At 40.1% G+C, this 19,818-nt stretch overlaps 1 protein-coding gene and 1 pseudogene across 16 annotated transcripts in view; both read right to left on the reverse strand.

The window, feature by feature from the left end:
• Window positions 1-19,818, reverse strand: part of TTLL5 (tubulin tyrosine ligase like 5) — a 286,353-nt gene that overhangs the window by 4,295 nt on the left and 262,240 nt on the right. For 11 of the 16 annotated variants that reach the window (XM_037738524.1, XM_037738520.1, XM_037738519.1 and 8 more), the window contains one exon: window positions 10,261-10,329. The exons of the other annotated variants lie outside the window; for them this stretch is intronic. In XM_037738524.1, coding sequence (XP_037594452.1) covers window positions 10,261-10,329 — 69 coding nt within the window. Of the gene's footprint in view, window positions 1-10,260; window positions 10,330-19,818 lie in introns of those variants that run through there. 16 annotated transcript variants of the gene reach the window in all.
• Window positions 1,129-2,853, reverse strand: LOC108304434 (annotated as a pseudogene).

Genomic DNA, 19,818 nt, shown 5'->3' on the forward strand with positions numbered 1-19,818 from the left:
CCCAAAGTGCTGGGATTATACGTGTGAGCCAATGTACCCGGCCCCTATAAATGTTTTTAAACTTTCAAACATACATAAATAGTATGATACCCTTCCACGTTCTCATCATCTAGCTTTGATAATTACCAACATCCTACTATTTGTTTCATCTCTTCACATTTTTTTTTCCTGGAGCATTTTCAAAGCAAACTCAAGGTAACATTATCACTCCACCCATAAATACTTCACAATCTATCTCTAATGGATAAGAAACAAAGGAAAAAGAAACTCCTACAATACCTTCATGGCATCTTAGAAGTTCTTAATTTTAACCAAGTCGAATTTATCAGTTTTTACCTTATGGTTTGCTCTTTTTGGGTTTAATTTTACAAGTCCTTTCCTTTAACTATGGCCATAATGATACGGTCCTCTAATGTCTTCTTTGGCTATTCATATTTGAGTCTTTAATCCAACCTGAATTTGTGTACAGTGTGAAGCACAGATCTAATTCCATTTTTTTTCCTATACAGTAACTGACTGTCTTGATGTTATTACTGAAGTCTATCATTCCCTCCTCTACCTGCTATGTGTCTTGGTCATCAGTTGTTTCCTATACATAGACCAGTTTTAGGTTTCTCTATTTTGCATCAATATCTCACTCTCTTAAGCACCTAAGCTTGATGGTAATTCTTGTTATCTGGTTAAGACAAGTCACACACAGTCCCCTATTGGCATCCCCATTCTTTACAGGAGTAGAAGTGTTCTTCTTTCATATAAGTTTCAAAGAAAATAAACTAATACCCTCTCAAATATATAAATCAATTTTAGGGAGAAGTGACATTTTTTTTTTTTTTTTTTTTTTTTTTTTGGAGACAGAGTCTCACTCTGTTGTCCAGGCTGGAGTGTAGCAGTGAGATCTCAGCTCACTGCAACCTCTGCCTCCTGGGTTCAACTGATTCTTGTGCCTCAGTCTCCCGAGTAGCTGGGACTACAGGCATGCACTACCATATCCAGCTCATTTTTTGTATTTTTAGTAGAGATGGGGTTTTGCCATGTTGCCCAGGTTGGTCTCAAATTCCTAGGGAGCTTGGGCAATCCCCTCAGCCTCCCAAAGTGCTAGGATTACAGATGTGAACCACCACAACCTGCCACAAACTGTAACTTTTAATCCATGAACATGTATGTCTGTCCATTAATTTCTGAAGTGTCTCTCGATAAGGTTTTAGATATACATATATTTTAATCACAGGTCTTATGTATCTTTTGTTAGATTTATTCCTAGGTGTGTTATTTGATGCTCTGTAAAGGGTATCTTTTCTGTAATCACATGCTCTACTTGTTTGTGCAGCAATACAGAAATGTAATTGATTTTGGAAAAATTCTCTGATAAAGCTAACAATCTACTTGAACATTCTCTCTGGGTTTACAATCAAATACGTTATCTGCCTCCTTTCTGATCCTATGTCATTTCCTGGTGTCCGTTTACTTTACTTGCTAGGACGTCCCACTACAAGACTGACTAGAAGTGACAGTGGGCTCCCTTGACTTGCTCCTCATTTTAAGGCAATGAATACTTTCAAGGAATCCCAATTAAAAGTATAATGTTTACTGTTGGGTTTGGTAGAGATACTTTATTATTAGATAGTGAAAATTCCCTTCTATCCTAGGAACTTTTTTAAAAGTCATGAAGGTACAAATGCTAATTCCGTATCCACTGAAGGAAAAGTATTTCCCCCTTTAATTTGTTACTGCAATAAATTACCTTAGTCAATTTTTACTTTTTAAATTGTATTTTTTTTTTTTTTTGAAAAAAATACAACTTGACATGGATTTGAGGCAAACTGTGCCTAAGTGGATTTTCTTTATGTGGTTAAACAATTTTAAAAGCAAGTAACAATAAAACAAAATGTTTCTGGTACCGGACCAGCAGTACAAAAAAACAGTGTAGGAGTATCTGGATATACGCCCCTTCTGCAACAGCGCAACTTTTAAAGTACACATTGTTGACTGTCCATAGTTCAGGTAGAGTTACAACTCCACACTTCAACAACATGCTGACAGTTCCTAAAGGAAACTATTTTGAGAAAAGGCATAACCCAGATGTTCCCTCATTTGACTAACCCCATCTAAACTAAAAGGTGCAGAAGGGCTTAGTTATACTCACAGTAAGCCATGTGCAACATGTTAGTTGATCACTTTTCTAAAATAAGGTTTCAGGACAATGACGGTAAGATAAGGGAAGAAAACATGGAGGAATGAAGTCCTGATTACTATACATGCATTTTTTTTTTGACAGTAGGAATAAACCTTTCACAGGTAACTTACAAAGAAAAGGCAAATAACAGTTTTGTACAAGAAATTTAACACATTCTGTACAAGGTCTTCGCTTTGCTGTCATCACCTGTGCAAACTCTTCATAGTTTACTTGACCATCATCATCAATATCTGCTTCCCTGATTATTTCATCAACTTCATCTGTTAACTTCTCTCCAAGGTTTGTTAACTTCTCTCCATGGCGAAATTCTGCAGCACTAATATAGCCATTGTCATCCTTCTCAAACACATTGAATGCTTCTCTAATTTCTTCTTCACTGTCTGTGTCTTTCATTTTTCTTGCCATCATTGTCAGAAATTCATGGAAGTCAACTGTGCCATTACCATCGGGACACTAATCATGTCCTGTAACTCTGCTTCTGTAGGATTCTGCCCAAGAGGCCTCATTACAGTTCCCAATTCCTTTGTTGTTATAGTTCTATCACTGTCTTTGTCAAATAGGGAAAAATCTTCTTTGAATTCTGCAATCTTCAGTCAGTTGGTCAGCCATGTTGCTAGGGCGACCAGTTTCCGAGACATGACCACACAATCACTAGGTCTTTGTCAAATAGTGAAATATCTTCTTTGAATTCTTCAATCTTCAGTCAGTTGGTCAGCCATGCTGCTAGGGGGACCAGTTTCCAAGATGTGACCACACAATCACCAGGTTCGCTCGCTCCAGTCGGACTAATGTCAGTTTCTAAATATGAAACAATTGTTGAATTTCTGGGATAAACCTAACTTGGTCATGATGCATTATCTTTTTAAACATTATTAGATTCAAGTTGCTATTGTTCTATTGGGAATTTTTGCCTTTTTTTTTTTGAGACAGAGTCTAGCTCTATCACCCAGGCTGGACTGCAGTGGTGCAATCTTAGCTCACCCTGCCTCCCAGGTTCAAGCATTTCTCTTGCATCAGCTTCCTGAATAGCTGGAGTTACAGGTGCCCACCACCACGCCAGGCTAATTTTTGTATTTTTAGTAGAGATGGGTTTCACCATGTTGGCCAGGCTGGTCTTGAACTCCTGACCTCAAATGATTTGCCTGCCTCAGCCTCTCAAAGTGCGGGGATTACAGGTGTGAACCATCATGTCTGACCTGAGTTTTTGCATTTTAATCCACAATTAAGAAAGTCTTGTAATTTTAGAACTTGTTTTGTGGACTGTCTTTGCCAGGTTTTGATATTAAAATAACAGAGTTGGAAAGTGTTCCCTCTTTCTTACACTCTGGAGTAGTTTGTAGGTTGAAATATTTGTTCCTTGAATGTTTAGTAGGACTCATCAGTAAAACATAAAAGCCTGGTAACTAATTTGTGGGAAGATTTTTTGTTCTTGATTCGATTTTCTTAATAACTAAAAGAACATTTGGATTTTGCATTTCTTCTTGAGTAAATTTTTGTAAGTTAAATATCAAAATTGTATCCATCTCATTAAAGTTTTAAAAATATATCAGCATAAAGTTACTCATATCTTCCTACAATCTGTTTACTCTCCGAAGCATGTATAATGTCTCTAACTCATTCTTCTCAATTGTACATTTATTTTCCTCTAGATCTTTATTATTATTTATTTTTTGATATTTACTTTCTTTTGACTTTTTTTTAAAACCGCTTGAACCAGATACTTGGCACATTAACTTTTAGCCCTTCCTCTTCCCTCACTGCAAGCATAAATTTTCCTTTAGGTATTACTTTACCTACATTTCTCAAGTTCTGTATATTAAACAAGGTTTTAAAATTATGATTTTTTTTTTTTTTTTGAGATGGAGTTTCACTGTTGTCACCCAGGCTGGAGTGCAATGGCATGATCTTGGCTCACTGCAACCTCCGTCTCCCAGGTTCAAGCGATTCTCCTGCCTCGGCCTCCTGAGAAGCTAGGATTACAGGCACCCGCTACCACACCTGGCTAGTGGTTGTATTTTTAATAGAAACAGAGTTTCACCATGTTAACCAGGCTGGTCTCAAACTCCTGACCTCAGGTGATCCACCTGCCTTAGCCTCCCAAAGTGCTGGGATTACAGGCATGAGCCAATTATGATTTTTAAATTAGTTAACTCCTTCTTAATTTCCAAACATATGAGGATTTTTCCAGTATCTTTTTGTTATTGTATTGTGGTCAAGGAACATGGTGTCTGAAATGTGATTTACGGCCTACTACATAGTTTCTGCAACGCCCCCCACAGAAGATTGCAAAGAATGTGCACTATATAGTTATTTAGTGTGATGTTCTATACATGTCTATGAGATCAAGCCTGTTAGTTATGCTGTTAAAATTTCAGTTTTTTTGTTAGTTTGTTTTTTAGAGACAGGGTCTTGCTCTGTTGCCCAGGCTGGAGTGCAGAGGCATGAACACAGCTCACTGCAGCCTAAACCTCCCAGGCTCAAGTGATCCCATGCCTCAGCCTCCCGTGTAGCTGGGACCACAGGCACACACCACCACGCCCAGCTAATTTTTTGATTTTTTTGGAGAGATAGGGTCGCACTTTGTTGCCCAGGCTGGTCTCAAACTGCTGGGCTCAAGTGATCCTTCTGCTTCAGCCTCCCAAAGTGCTGGGTTTATCGGTGTAAACCGTTATGCCCAGCCTCTCAAATTTTCTTAAACATTACTTATTATCAGACTGTTCGGTCTAGCAATTACTGAGTTACATTAAAACCTTCCAGCATAAAGCTAGATTTATCTATTTCTCTGATGGTTCTGTTAATTTTTTGCCCAATGTACTTTTTATAAATATGTATCTGATTTATTAAATGAAAAAATATATGCTAGTTAACGTAAGTCATGAGAAATGGCTGGGAACATTCTCTGCGAACCTTTAGCCATAATGTACCCTCTTTATTTCTTGTTACGGTTTTTGCCTGATAAATATAGCTACATCAGCTTTCTTTTACTTGGTATTTCCCCAACATATGTTTTACCAACCTTTTTCTTTCATCCTTTCTATATGCCTATGTTTAAGATTTTCTTGTTTTAATAGGCTAAATGAGGATTTAAAAAAATCCAGGCTGACAATATTTCTGGTTGGCCATTTTCTTTTCCCTCCACTGCTCCCACCTCAACCCTGCCTGATGTAGCAGCCACAGCCATCCTGTGAAATCCTCTGCTGAAAACCCCTCAATGGCTCCACTAGGCTCAGAAGATGAGTGCAGCTTCCCTCCTTGGCCCCCAGGGTCTGCATGATCCAGTCCCTTGTCATCTCAGCCTCATCTGTTCTCATCTCCTCTGCTCTCTCGTGTAACACTACAGCTCCACTTGAATTTCCCAATCACAGCAGCCACATCCCTTCCTCATGGCCTGTGCTCACACTGTTCCCTCCACCTGGAATTCCCTTCCATGCATATCTGCCACCTCAGTCCCTCTTCTTCAGGTCTTATACGTCAAAGGCCACTTTCTCTGACTTCTTTATTTAGAATGGTGAATCTCCCAATTCTCTATCTTCTTTCACTGCTTGTTTTTTTCTCTAGAATATTTCCCACTATCTCATGTACTATTTGTGTTACTTATTTGGTCTGTTGTCGGTCTCTCCTATTGGGGACTTTTGGCTGTTTTGCTCACTGCTCTATGGCTTGTGCCTAGTGCCTAGAATACTGTTGAACACACTGAAGATGCTTGGTACATATTTGTTGCATTCATGAATGAATCAGCCTTTGATTTTCACTGGAACATTTAGGGGCCTCACATTTTTGAAAGGACCAATGCTTTTATTTGTTCATATTGTTTTAAGTTGTGCTTTCTGTTTGTCCCACCCCTTCTCTGTTTCCTTTTCTTCCTTGTGGGTTTATTCTCTCATTCCGCTTTCTCTCTGCTACTTTGAAAACGCTCTATTTTTTAAAAAATACTTTATTCATTTAACAATTGTATATGTTAAGTATGTAAAGCTAAAATTCATCAATAATCTTACCTTTTTATTGTACAGTATGAAGTTAGATGACTTTAATGTTGAACATCTGCTCTCCTTGATTTACAGGATATGGTGGTTTGGATATTTTCATGTTCTTTTTAACCTCACAAGAACATTATCATCACTTTGTTGCTCATTATGTGCATATATGCCATGATTTTACACATTCTTTGCCCCCAATTCCTCCTGCATTTCAGGCCTTTCTTCTGGTCTTTTTTTTTTTTTTTTTTTTTNCGCGATCTCGGCTCACTGCAACCTCCGCCTCCTGTGTTCAGGCAATTCTCCTGCCTCAGCCTCCTGAGTAGCTGGGATTACAGGCACGCGCCACCATGCCCAGCTAATTTTTTGCATTTTTAGTAGAGACGGGGTTTCACCGTGCTGACCAGGATGGTCTCGATCTCTTGACCTCGTGATCCACCCACCTCGGCCTCCCAAAGTGCTGGGATTACAGGCTTGAGCCACCACGCCCGGCCCTCTTCTGGTCTTATAACACCTTCCTCTGTCTGAAATACATTCTTTAAACTCCTTGGCAAAGTTCTACTAGTGACAAACTCTTCTAGGTATTATGTGTTGAAAATGTATTTCATCCTCATTCATGAAAGGTATTTTTGCTTAAAATACATTTATGGTTTAGTAATTATTTCCTTTCCTCAACAGCAACATTACACTGTATTTTTGTTTCCATCTTTGCTGTTGAGATGTTAGCTGTCAATCAGACTGGAGCTGCTCTGGTAATCCTTTCCCTCTGCAGCTGCTTTAACATTTTTTGACCTCAGTGCTCTAAGGTATGATGTGTCTAGGTGTGGATTTCTTGTGATTCACTGCAATATGTGTATCCTTCACTAGTTCTGGAAAATCTTCAGCCATTATCTCTTCAAATATAGTCCCTTCCCATTTTTCCTTTTCAGAGCTCCAACTAAGTATTTATTAGGCATTCCCAATTGGCTTTCCACCTCTTTTTCCTTCTGTGCTGCATTCCCGATCATTTATTTTTTCATTTATTTATTTTTTTCTTTTGGAACAGGAGTGAATGTTTATTAAAAAGCTTCAAAGCAGGAACAAAAGGAAGGAAAGTATAGTTGGAAGAGGGCCATGCAGGTGACGAGAGAGAGCATGAAGTCTGACCTTCTGACTTGGAGTTTTATATGTTGGCATACTTCTGGTATCTTGCATCTCTTCTCCCCTGGTTTTTCCCTTGGAGTGGGCTGTCCACATGTGCAGATGCAGTGGCCTGATGGCACTTGGTAGGTGGGCATGCACAGACTGTTTACTGGAGCTGTACACATGCTCACTTGAGACGTGCTTCCCTTACCAGCTGAATGTCCCTAGGAGGTCCTGTGCCAGTTAAACGCCGCCATTTTACCTCTTCATGCACATACTCAAGCCCACTCACCCAACTCCCGAGATCTTATCAGGAAGCTACTAATACCAGTTGCAGGTTTTTCCTATCTATAAGGAGACGGCCTTTCCCTGGTGCTGGTTGCAACTGATTATTGTTTTAGAAAGACAGTTAACAACTGCCTAACCACCACCTGATGGTCACCTGACATTGACCATCAGGTGATGCGGAAGCGGGTGGGGAAGGAGCCCTCTCCTGCCCTGTTCATGTCTGACTACCTACTATAACCTTTCCCTGCTCAAAAGTCCAAGACCCCGATTCTTTGGGGAAAATAGATGAAGGTCAGTCTTCTGTAACTGCTTTCTGCTGACAGAGGGGTGGTAGTTGGCTGTTCTGCGGATCTTGGCCTGTTGCTAGCTGTCAGGGCAGGGTGGCTCCGTGGGTTGGTCAAAGTGGTATCCAGGCAGGCCCAAGGGAGACAGGGACAGGATTTTGTCTTTGTTGTGTTCCACTGATGGGCAATCTAGGGGTCCTCTGTAGAAGGGTGACTCTTGAATGTTGAAAGGATGGTATCCCTCACTGAGAATGATCTGAAGTTTGATGGCAAGCAGGGAATGTATTTGAGTCACACAAGGTATGTTACCAGCGGATGGTATCCGAGTCACATGGCACTAGAATATGTTAGCAGTGAATCTGTATCTGTACGGGTCTGCAGCGACCTCGATTCTTGCCTTCTCAGAAGAATGTGATTGAGGGGCATAAGGCAGAAGGAGAGACCAAGGCAAGTATTAGAGCAGGAGTGAAAGTTTATTAAAAAGCTTTAGAGCAGGAAGGAAAGTACACTTGGAAGAGGGCCAAGAAGGCGACTTGAAAGACAAGTGCCCAGATCATTTCTTTGAAAACGTCACTGAGTTCATTAAATCTCTCTTCAGTGAACTGGGTCACATCTGCAGGTAGGCCCATCCACTGATTTTTAAACTTTAATCATTATTTTTTCAATTCCAAAAGAGCTACTTAGTTCTATTTCAAATCTGTTTGGTCGTAATTTTAATCTCTTGGTTTACTCTCTTTTTTAAACTTCTCTAAACATATGAGAAAATTTATTTTACATGATTTGGCAATTTCAATATCTTAGTCTAACACTGTTATCTATTATTTTGTTGGCTTTGCTCACGGCATCACGTTTCTTTATTTGTTTTGTGATTTTAAACTCTGATCTCATAAAGCTTAATCTGTGAGAATTATTTGAGGTTCGGGCTGGAGGAGGATTCCTCCAGATAAAATATGCATTTGATTCTGCTAGGTTAAACTCCCAGTCTGAAGTTTTTCAGGCCACCTACAGAATGCGAATCCATGCCCAAGTGTATAAGGGGTCCAGCTTGTGGTTATAAATTACCATCACTGCCTTTATGACCACAGTTACAGCCAAGCTCTTCCCCCACCCCCCTCCCTTTTTTGTAGGACTTTGAAATACCAGCCATTGAAGCTAACCCATCTTTATTTTTGCTTTGATGGCTTGGCCTGGAAATTCTTTTTTTAGCCAAATGTCTACAGATAATGCTGTCCTTATACACTCACTCGGCATTTAAGAAATAAATGAAGTTATATCTTATGATGTTCGTCCTAAAGTCAACAGCAACGCAAACATAAAATATATTCAGAACTACCCTAAAAAGTCTTAAAGCACCTGTAAAATACATCATGCCAGTTTGGCAACTATCAGGGAGTCCAACAAACACACTTATTCCTCCAGCCTTCTGTTCTTTTGTTAGCACCTGACTAAAGTGACTGAATTGTGTTTGGGGCCATAGAGAAGGCAAATATTTTCAGACACTGTGATCAACAGTTGCCAAGGTGAAGTACACTGTGAGAATCACCTAGGAATAAAGAACCATTGAAGCCAAGAGCAGATTCACATCTCATGCTCATTTGGAAGCATAAGTTACCTGAGAGGAATGGTGGATAGACTCTCCTAAACTATCTAAATCACTGTTTCTTTTATTGTCTGGGGGGACATGGGGAAAGACTTTGTCTGGCATATATTGCTTATTTTCACTGCTATACTCTTAAGTGCAGAGACCACATTTTACAAATTTTCACATGACCCAAGGCACCTAGCATTCTGCCTTGTAAATATTTACATGAGAGTTGCTTGGTAAATAGTTGATTGACCTATGATCAATAGCAGTGTTACCCTATGTGGCAAAAGACTTCCAACTAACAATACAAACTAGGCTTCTACAAACAACAAAAGGCCTAATGTGATCAGCGGCAATCTGTACTTCCAGGCCAGTACTTCTACCATGCATCAGCTGTCTGAAGGTAAGGGATACACATTTTTATGACAGCCTATGATAAAAAAGTTTATCATGAATTCTCTGCCAATAAAGAAGGCCCTAAGCCAGGCAGGTGTGGTGATGCGTGTGGTGATGCGTGCCTATAATAGGTGGCTGAGGAGGGAGAATCACTTGAGCCCAGGAGTTCAAGATTCAAGACCAGCCTGGGCAACATAGCAAGACCCTGTCTCAAAAAAAAAGAAAAAAGAAAAGAAAAAAAAATACAGCGAAAAGAAAAAATTGCCATCTGGAAAATGGGACAAATAAAGAAGGTCCAGACCTTAAATGTCATGAACATACAATCAAAGTTATTTTTTTCCCTCCAAGGTCTGAAGTAAATAAGAAAAATCAAATTAAACTTAATTTAAAATATTACCTAAATGCAAAGATGTTTACCTCTCAGATCTGTCCCTAAGGCCTTTTCAACTGATCCGGACAGCCCTGGCAGTATCTTCTGGCAACGTTCTGGTTCGATAAGAAAGGAAGTGAATGAATCAATTTATTTATATCCTCAGTGACATTAGTAGAAAGGGACAGCTGGGGCGTGTGGGCCAACCTGCTGCCCCCTCACCTTCCTGGGCAGAGCTCCAGTATGTAGGAATGAACAACACAGGCACAAGAGCATCAGATCCATTTCATGAAACCCTGCCTGAGTGTCACAAAGGCGCCGGGCACAGCTGCAAGGGGTTTGTTCAGAGCAAAGGCAGCCCAAGGAACTCTGCAATGCAGCCACATGGGAGCTGCTGACTACGGCAGCACCACCAAGCCCTCATGCCCTCCCAGAAATGCTTTTTAATTTCTCACAAGCAATGCAGGCATCTGGTTCAGTTCAGACGCTAAAACCAACAAGAGCTCAAGTGTCCATCTATGGGGAAAGGTTTCCTTTCTACTCGCAAATGAGTGTTGAATAATTTTAATAAAAAATGCTATTTTAAGAAATTCTACCATAAAGAATTGTAGTAATACAACAAGCCTAATTCTTCTAAGAAAAATGCACATAATTCATTTCTGAGATATATTTAATTCTTACAAACCTGTAAAAAACCATGTTCCCCTTTTCTGGATCATTTTATTACAACAAGCCTGTCAAATGGGTATGATAAAATTTTATCACGGAATAGAGAGATTGAGATCTCTCAATGATTTTCAAACGTCATTTAGTGAAAAGTGTTTCTTTTTGCAACTACATTTAGACAGTAAGCATCCTAAGGGAAGACTGATTAATGTGTTTGACAGAGGTTTTTTTGGCATAAGAATACTTAATAACCACCCTTTTATGAAAATTTAAAATGTTTAAGGCTGATTAAAATTAAAGCTCTTGAGATCAAATTCTATGATCTATCTACCACGCTAGCTTCAAAGCATAACATACTTGAGTGTATCTGATGTATTTTTATATAAGCATATAAAACCTAGATTTAGAAAATAAATGACTGAATTATTAAAAGGAGAGTAACTTATTCTATTAAGAGTTTCTTTACTTTCTTAAAAAGATTTAATTTCTTTATAGGGAGCTCTGGCAATGAAGAGTGGTAGAGTAAAACAATGCTACCAGCTATAAACTGACTTATGCTATTCACAAGCCTTAAACCTTTGGGATTTAAGGATAATGATTTTTGTTTTCTGCTCACTGGAGAAAATCTTCGCTGGGGCATTAGAATGGATTTTTATATGGCTTTGAGTCAAAAGATTGATGTAAGTGGGGTTTCGTCTCTTCTAGAATAGCTTCTAGTCTGATAATTCAGCCTCATTCCTCCTTTGGTAGGTGCAGCATTATTAATGAGTCAAAGAGGATGCTGGATACCAGTTCTCTGCCTGAAGATCAGGAGAACAGCACTTCCAGTTACCTAAGGAAGGTAAGAAGCAAATTATGCAGCTGGGCATGGTGACTCATGCCTATAATCCCAGCACCTGGGGAAGCTGAGGCAGGAGGATTTAAGCCCAGGAGTTTGAGACCAGCCTGGGCAACACAGAGACCTCATCTCTACTAAAAATAAAATAAAATAATTAGCTGGATGTGGTGGTGTACACCTGTGGTTCCAGCTCCTCAGGAGGCTGAGGCAGGAGGATTGCTTGAGCCCAGTAGTATGAGGCTACAGTGAGCTGTGATCATGCCACTGCACTCTAGCCTGGGTGACAGAGTGAGGCTGTGTCTCAAAAAACAAACAAACAAACAAAAAAAGGAAGTAAATGAAGTGACTCTAGACCAGTGACCACCAGTCACTTTCAAACTTTTTTTCTGATTGCAATGCATAGTAAAAAATGTGTCTCACATTGTCACTGAACACATAACCATCTTTATGACTTAAATAAATTCCCATAATACTTACACTTACTTTTACATACATAGACCCTGGCATTTTTTTATTTCATTCTGCTGCACTGGGGAGGAGATGGTGGGGAATGATGACTGTGACTGGTGGTGTGCTAGAAAACATTTCACTGGCTCTCTACAGTAAAACAAATGAAAGCCACAACTTTGTGTTGTGTGCTGATTTCCACCACTATTGAGTTCAGATAACCAACACGAAGTTACTAAAGGCAGAGTTGGGAAGGGACACATTCTACTAGCTCTCGTGAGCCTCACTATGACCCACTAAAATGACTGGATGACCCACCACTAGGTCATGACTCATAGTTTTTTTTTTTTTTTTTTTTCGCTAAGACAGTGCCTTGGCCTGTCACCCAGGTTGGAGTGCAATGGCGTGATCTCAGCTCACTGCAACTTCCGCCTCCCGGGTTCAAACAATTCAAGCATCCCGAGTAGCTAGGATTACAGGTAACCACAACGATGCCCAGCTAATTTTTGTATTTTTAGTAGAGACGGGCTTTCACCATGTTGGCCAGGCCGGTCTCGAACTCCTGACCTTGTGATCTGTCCATTTCCGCCTCCCACAGTGCTGGGGTTACAGGCATGTGCCACTGTGCCCTGCCATGACTCACAATTTAACAATCACTGCTCTAGAGTATGGGCAATCAAGCTCTTGACTAGTTTTCAGAGGAAACTGAGAGTGGCCAGTATATACTGTTTCCAGGAGGTACTGAATGAGATCTCATGTGCTAGGGATTACAAGCCTCTGGGGCATTATGAGAAAACAACTCATGCCTACTCTGCTGTAAGCTTCTCTGAACTACTGTGCCTTCAGCCTCCCCAAAACCAATCATCCTGGGAAACCGAGATGTACCAGCAGTAACCTTAGGAAAACTGCAATCTCTCTGTGCTTCAGTTTCTTCCTCTGTAATATGAGAACAAAAACGTATGTACTTCACTGGATTGCTGTAAGGGCCAAATAAGGAAATCTACATAAAAGCATTCTGAAAATTATAAAGGGCACTACAGGATATTATTCACATAAACGGATTTAATTTAACAAAATTTTCTTCACAGGCAATTTAAATAAAGTTATCTGTCTTGGCATCTGAGCTCACTGATCATTTCCATCCTGGGTCTCTGAGTTTCTGAAATATCCAGGTGTCTCTCAAGGCTGCCTCCATGGGCTCCCCCACTGGCTCCTTTTCCTCAATCCTTTGAACCTTGCTGCTCATTCTTAAACAATTTCCTTTGGAGAATGTACCCACTCACAGCTTTAACAAGTATCTCTATAGGGATGATTGCTCAACTATACCTCTGGCTCCGACTTCTCCCTCTCTTTTGAGAAAACCTAGCTTAGTTTAACACTCAGCCATCATCGAAACTTGACTTTGAAAATTCTAACAGTACTATCTGCCCCACTCCTCCAGATGCTAATTTTATCAGTGGCACTGGTATTATCTCAGTTACCAAGGTTTAATTTAAGACCACATCATATCCATTAGGATGGCTACTATAAAAACATAAAATAAACATTTAAAAAAACATAAAATAACAAATGTTAGTGAGAATGTGGAGAAATAAAAACTGTTGCGCCCAGGTGGTGGGAGTGTAACATGGTACAGACACCATGGAAAGCAGGACAGTGGTTCCTCAAAAAATTAAACATAGAATCACCATACAACTCAGCAATTCCACTTCTGTGTGTATACCCAAAAGAAATGAAAGCAGGGACACAAACAGATATTTACACACCCATGTGTCCATTAATGGATTAATGGATAATGTGGTGTATACACACACTGGATTATGACTCAACCTTAAAAAAGGAAGTTCTGATGCATGTTACAACACAGATGAACCTGGAGAACACTATGCTAAGGGAAATAAGCCAGTCACGAAAGGACAAATACTGTATGATTCCACTTATATGAAGTACCTAGAGTAGTCAAATTCATAGAGACAGAAAGTAGAATGGTGGTTGCCAGGGGCTGGGGGCAAAAGGGAATGAGGAGTTATTGTTTAATGGGTAGAGAGCTACAGTTCTGCAAGAAGAAAAAAACTCTGGAGGTAAACGGTGGCAATGATTACAATCGTAAGAATGTGGATGTACTTAATGCCACACACTTAAAAATGGTTAAAACAGCATATTTTATGTATAGTTCACCACAATTTTAAAGATGTTCAATAATTACAGATATTGATCTATCACTTATTCTGCTCCAGTGTTATGTGAAGTGCTTACTGCATGCATTGTCTTATTTAACTCTGCATTTGTATAGATGCTAAGAAGCTAAAGGTGGGAAGTGAGAAAATTTACTATTTTTGTCTGCCTAGTGACACTGTCCATTTGCTTATGGTTTCAGCCCCTTTCCCTTCCTTTGGGAAATTGCTACCCACTTCTTCTATTCCAACCAAGCTATTTTGCTGCTAGGCTACAAATGTTAATTCCATACCCCCTTGATCACAAAAGTTGATGCAAAAGTGATCCCAGGCCTGGCCAAAGCCTGAATCCCCTTGGCCACAGCAATTACTTCAAGAGGTGGTCTTATTTTCCAGGCCAAGCCAATCCCAGGACTTCTTTGAGATACACACACACACACACACACACACACACACACACACACACTAAGGTAGAAGGAGAGAAGCTTCCCTCACTCTGTAGTCACTAAGCTGGGAAGAATAAGACGGAAGATGATCAAATTACACCCCTCCATCTGATCTTGCCACCTGAAAGAAGCCATATAACCCAAGAAACAGGGAGGTCAATGAGGCTGTGATGAGAAACACAAAGTGAGGAAGAGAGCTGGATGGAAAGACCATGAAGTAGAGAGGGATGCCGAGCAAGAAAGATCTGACTACACTTTAAGACAACCCAGAGAAAGAGGAGAAAAACTCAAAGGTAGAACTGATCCAATGCACCCCTCAGAAGGGCCATTCTAATCTTTGCTGGAGCAAAGTAATAGACATTTGGTAGAAAATCAATCTTGGAACTCTCTATTTTCTAAAGAAAACCCAAAGAAGGAATATCTGTCTCCACTGTAAAAACGAGGCAGTAAGAAGTATTTCTCATATGATTGTTGTGATGATTAAGTGAAAAAAATCTATGTAAAAACTATAGCATGTGGGATATAGCAGGTGCTCAATAAATAACTGCTATTCCTACCACAATTTTTCAAACTATGATGACAAAAAGGATTGAGAACCAGAAAACTCAAATTACTATTTAGGAGAATAGAGCACAAATTTAAAGGCTATATACAGTAACTTATGTATCATTTCTTCAAGGGTTTTCTCTTTTAAAAATTTCCTATTTGTGTGGTTTAAAAGTCATCTATGCATGAATTTTTTTAAAAAAACAACAATACAAAAGATTATGGAGTTAAAGTATCTCTTCTACCCTAGACTCTTGGGTCTCCATCTCAGAGGCAGGCAGGTGCCTGTTACTGGTTTGCATAGGTGTGTGGCTCACCCTTCTTAGGACTGTCTATGCAAATACAAACATATATTCCTCCTCCTCTTTTTATACGAAGATAAGCATAATCTGCATAATCTACAGTGGGTTGGGGTTATTTTGCATCTTTTACTTAACAATATCTCTCAAAAATTGTCCCATATCAACATAAACGTCTACTTTCAAGAGAACTCTTTAGATAATCCATAGAAATATCCAAATCCCAAACATCTGTTTAGTGTGGGTCTTGTGGGATCCTCTCACCATCCGTCTGACTCTAGTTTCACAGCCTGTTGTACGGGAAACTGAAATGGATTCTAGAATCAGCCTGTCATGTTGTTACCGGGCAACCTGGAGATAACAGGAAACAGCTTCTTCCTCTCTTAAAGGCCCACCCAAGAGAGAGTTCCAATGAAGCAGAAGCTAAATTACCGGAGCTGAATATGTGGAGATGTTGTTACTAGTGACAGCTCCTTAGAGCTCTCGGGAAGGCAAAGGGGGAGTTTCCCTTCATATTAGCATCATTCAAGAAACGAACGAGGGCTGTTGGTGAAAGGAAGTTTGACCTTGGTTGGGAATAATGACAGCTTTGCCACGTAGACTCTGATTGTTAGACAAACATAAGACAATCAAGCTGACAATGCTACTAATTTTAGAGGCTAAAGCTACTGTGAACTCAGTGCACTTACTGAGGAATCAGATGTCAGCTCACTATCACCACAAAGCAGATGTCCTCTGGATCCTCTGAACTAAAGCTTGGGTTCAACAATCCCCAATGCTTCTCTTGTGAATTTCTTCCTATTAGTTCTTAAAGGATCCAGAATCTGAGTGCTACTTTATATTTATCTTCCAAACTAATCCATGCAGCCCTTTAACTGTTTTCTTACTCTTCACAGGATGTTCTAAGCTGTAAAATCTCTCTGGGTATTATGGTGCACTGCATACCCACCCTGAACCCAGTCTCATTTCTGTCCATTAGCAACGAGAGAATGATTAGAGCAGTTTCTCAGCCTTTTATGACCTACGCTCCATCAGCCAAGATTATCTTCAGTTTTATCTTCTGCAGTTTATGAAAGCTATAAATTTCTTTCCACTTTCCACTCAAGATTACATTACAGTTTGACTGTACTTTTTAACGAATGATAAAGTTTATCCCTCTTTCCTTCCCCTCACCTCCTCTTGGTATGTAACCCTGGATGAGAAGCACCGTATTCAACTTAGACTTAAGCATTTATTGATAATACCATTTCTCTTCAATCTAGTCCATTAAAAAGTTCTTCTTCACCCCCCAGAAACCCTTGTCTTAAATGTCAAAAGTTTTTATCTTACAGATCATAACAATCTTAGGTTCACAGAATAAGGGTATGGCCTATAGATATAGTTGGAGTGCTCATGTATTTGGTGAGGTTGAATCTACTGTATCATGTAAATGTTGCCAAGCTGTCCATCTCTTAATGCTTTAACTTATTTAAAAGCAACCCTAAACTAGTGTGGCAGGCAGCCTTCTAATGACCTCTGTGACTCCTCCTGGAAGGCATACCCTTATGTAATCGCCTCCCCTTGGGTGTACACTGGAATCACTTCTAACAAAGAGAATATTGCAGAAAGTATGAGATGTTACTTTCAAGATTCAGTTATAAAAAGATTGTGGCTCCTGCCATGGGGCTTTCTCACTCTCTTACGGCTTTCTTGCTCATGGGAGGCCAGCCATCAAGGGATAAGGCAGCTGGATTTGCTTGCTAGGGCTGCCATAACAAAATGCCACATACTAAGCGGCTTAAATAACAGGAACTCATTTTCTCACAGTTCCAGAGGCTCGAAGCCCAGGATGGATGTGCTGGCTGGTTTGGTTTCTTCCTTGGCTTGCAGATGGCTGCCCTCTTGCTGTGTCCTTGCATGGTCTTTTCTCTATGTGTGCAAATACCTGGTGTCTCCTTGTGTGTCCATATTTCCTCCTCTTGTAAAAAGCCAAGACTGGAGAAGGGCCCTGCCTAATGGCCTCATTTTAACTTCATCACCTCTTTAAAGGAGCTACCTTTAAATACACTCACATTCTGAGGTACTGGGGTTAGGGCTTCAACATAGGAATTTTGAGTGGGACACAATTCAGTCCATAACAGCAGCCCTTAGAGAAGCCCAAGTGGAAAGAAGCTTGCCAACAACCACAAGTTGGAAGCAGATTCTATCAGTTTATTCTTCCAGGGAGACCACTGTTCCCAGCTGACAGCCTGACTGTAACCTCATGAGACACCCTGTTAACCTAGGAAGTGTAATCCATGGGAACTGTGAGATAATAACTGTTTGTTTATTTTTTGAGATAGGGTCTCATTCTGTCGGCCAGGGTGGAGTGCAGTAGTATGATCTGGCTCATTGCAGTCTTGACCTCCAAGGCTCAAGCAATCTTCCTGCCTCACCCCCTCCAGTACCTGGGACTACAGGCATATGCCACCATGCCCGACTAATTAAAAATCTTTTTTTTTGTAGAGGTGAGGTCTCACTCTGCTGTCCAGGCTGGTCTGGAATTCCTGGGCTCAAACAATCCCCTCTTAGCCTCCCAAGTGCTGGGATTATAGGCATGAGCCACTGTGTCCAGCCAAACAGTTCTTGTTTTAAGCCTAAGTTTTCAGGTAAAATTTGTTATGCAGCAGTAGACAATAATACAATAACAACCTCACCTCATCAACAAAAAACCGTATTAACTAGAATGCTTGGGCAAAGAAGATTGGGGCTACTTGAACTGTTCTGTGAATTGGGGTTAAATTCAAATATTTCTTTGTTTCAAACTTTGCTACAGATGAATCAGTGTACTTTTCTATCAAAGTAACCGAGTCTTTGCTGACTGAAGATTGAGACTGTTCTAGGTGTCACTTGATGGTAATAAACAAAAACAATCTCAAAACACTCCCGCAGGCCGTGTCTCATCTAGCTTTCACAGCAACCTCATGAAGAAGATATGGCAACTATCTTGAGTGCATAGTAAAGCAGCTGACACATAGCAGGCATTAAAAATATTTCTAAATGAACATATCGCCATTTTACAGTGACAAGACTGAGTCTAGAGAGGTTAACTAACTTGCTTAAGAGTGCGCAGCTACTAAGTGACAGGAATGGGAACAGAAGCTAAGTCGGGGTTTTCCTACCATAGCAGTTCACCTTATGTATTTGTTGTTTGCATTTTTCTTCCTTGAAGTCATGGGTTAAAAAATTAAAAAAAAAAAAAAAATGGTCTGTTAACATTCTATTTTATCTTTTTTCCCCCCATAGGGGCTCTGCTGGGATGAATGAGAAGTAGAGGCAAACAGCAAACAGCTCCATTCTGAAAATGGTCAATTCATAAGTATGGACATAAACACCCTAGTTTGCTACTGAGTCAATTCTAACAGATTTGTATCAGTGCATAGTGAAGTTAATACCTTTAGTTTATTAAAGATAGGTACTCCACTCTAGGCCCATTTTTGGTTCCCCCCAAACCCAAAGTTCTGGAAGAATGAAATAGAATAGTTTCTTACTATCAGAAAAAAAGTTGATTACAGGCCAGGCGCAGTGGCTCACGCCTGTAATCCCAGCACTTTTGAGAGGCTGAGGCAGGCAGATCACAAGGTCAGGAGTTCAAGACCAGACTGGCCAGTATGGTGAAACCCCATCTCTACTAAAAAATACAAAAATTAGCTGGGCATGGTGGCTTGTGCCTGTAATCCCAGCTACTTGGGAGGCTGAGGCAGAATTGCTTGAACTGGGACCCAGGAGGCAGAGGCTGCAGTAAGCTGAGATCGCGCCACTGCACTCCAGCCTGGGCTACAGAGCTACACTCCATCTCATGAAAACAAACAAACAAAAAGCCCCCACACACAAAAACAACCAAAAAAAACCCCCGAAAAAATTGATTACAAAGATACGTGGAGTTTCTGTTTCCTCTCAGAAGTCCAATGGACAGAAAGTAGTTATTAAAATATCCATAATTGACAGGTATGAATATTGCATAGCTGATCTTACCACTGTACAGCAACTTTTTCAGTGAATGCTAAACCTTATGATAGCAATAGAAATTTATCTTTTATTCCACATTTATGTATTGAATACCTACTGTTTGCCCAGTACTATGAAAAGCACTGGTGATACAGAGGTAAATGACGTAATTCCCAATCCTTTTGGAAGTTAATAATCTAGTGGTAGAGGCCAATAAGTAAAA

Source organism: Cebus imitator, unplaced genomic scaffold (genome assembly GCF_001604975.1).
Source record: "Cebus imitator isolate Cc_AM_T3 unplaced genomic scaffold, Cebus_imitator-1.0 Scaffold54, whole genome shotgun sequence".
Taxonomy (NCBI): domain Eukaryota; kingdom Metazoa; phylum Chordata; class Mammalia; order Primates; family Cebidae; genus Cebus; species Cebus imitator.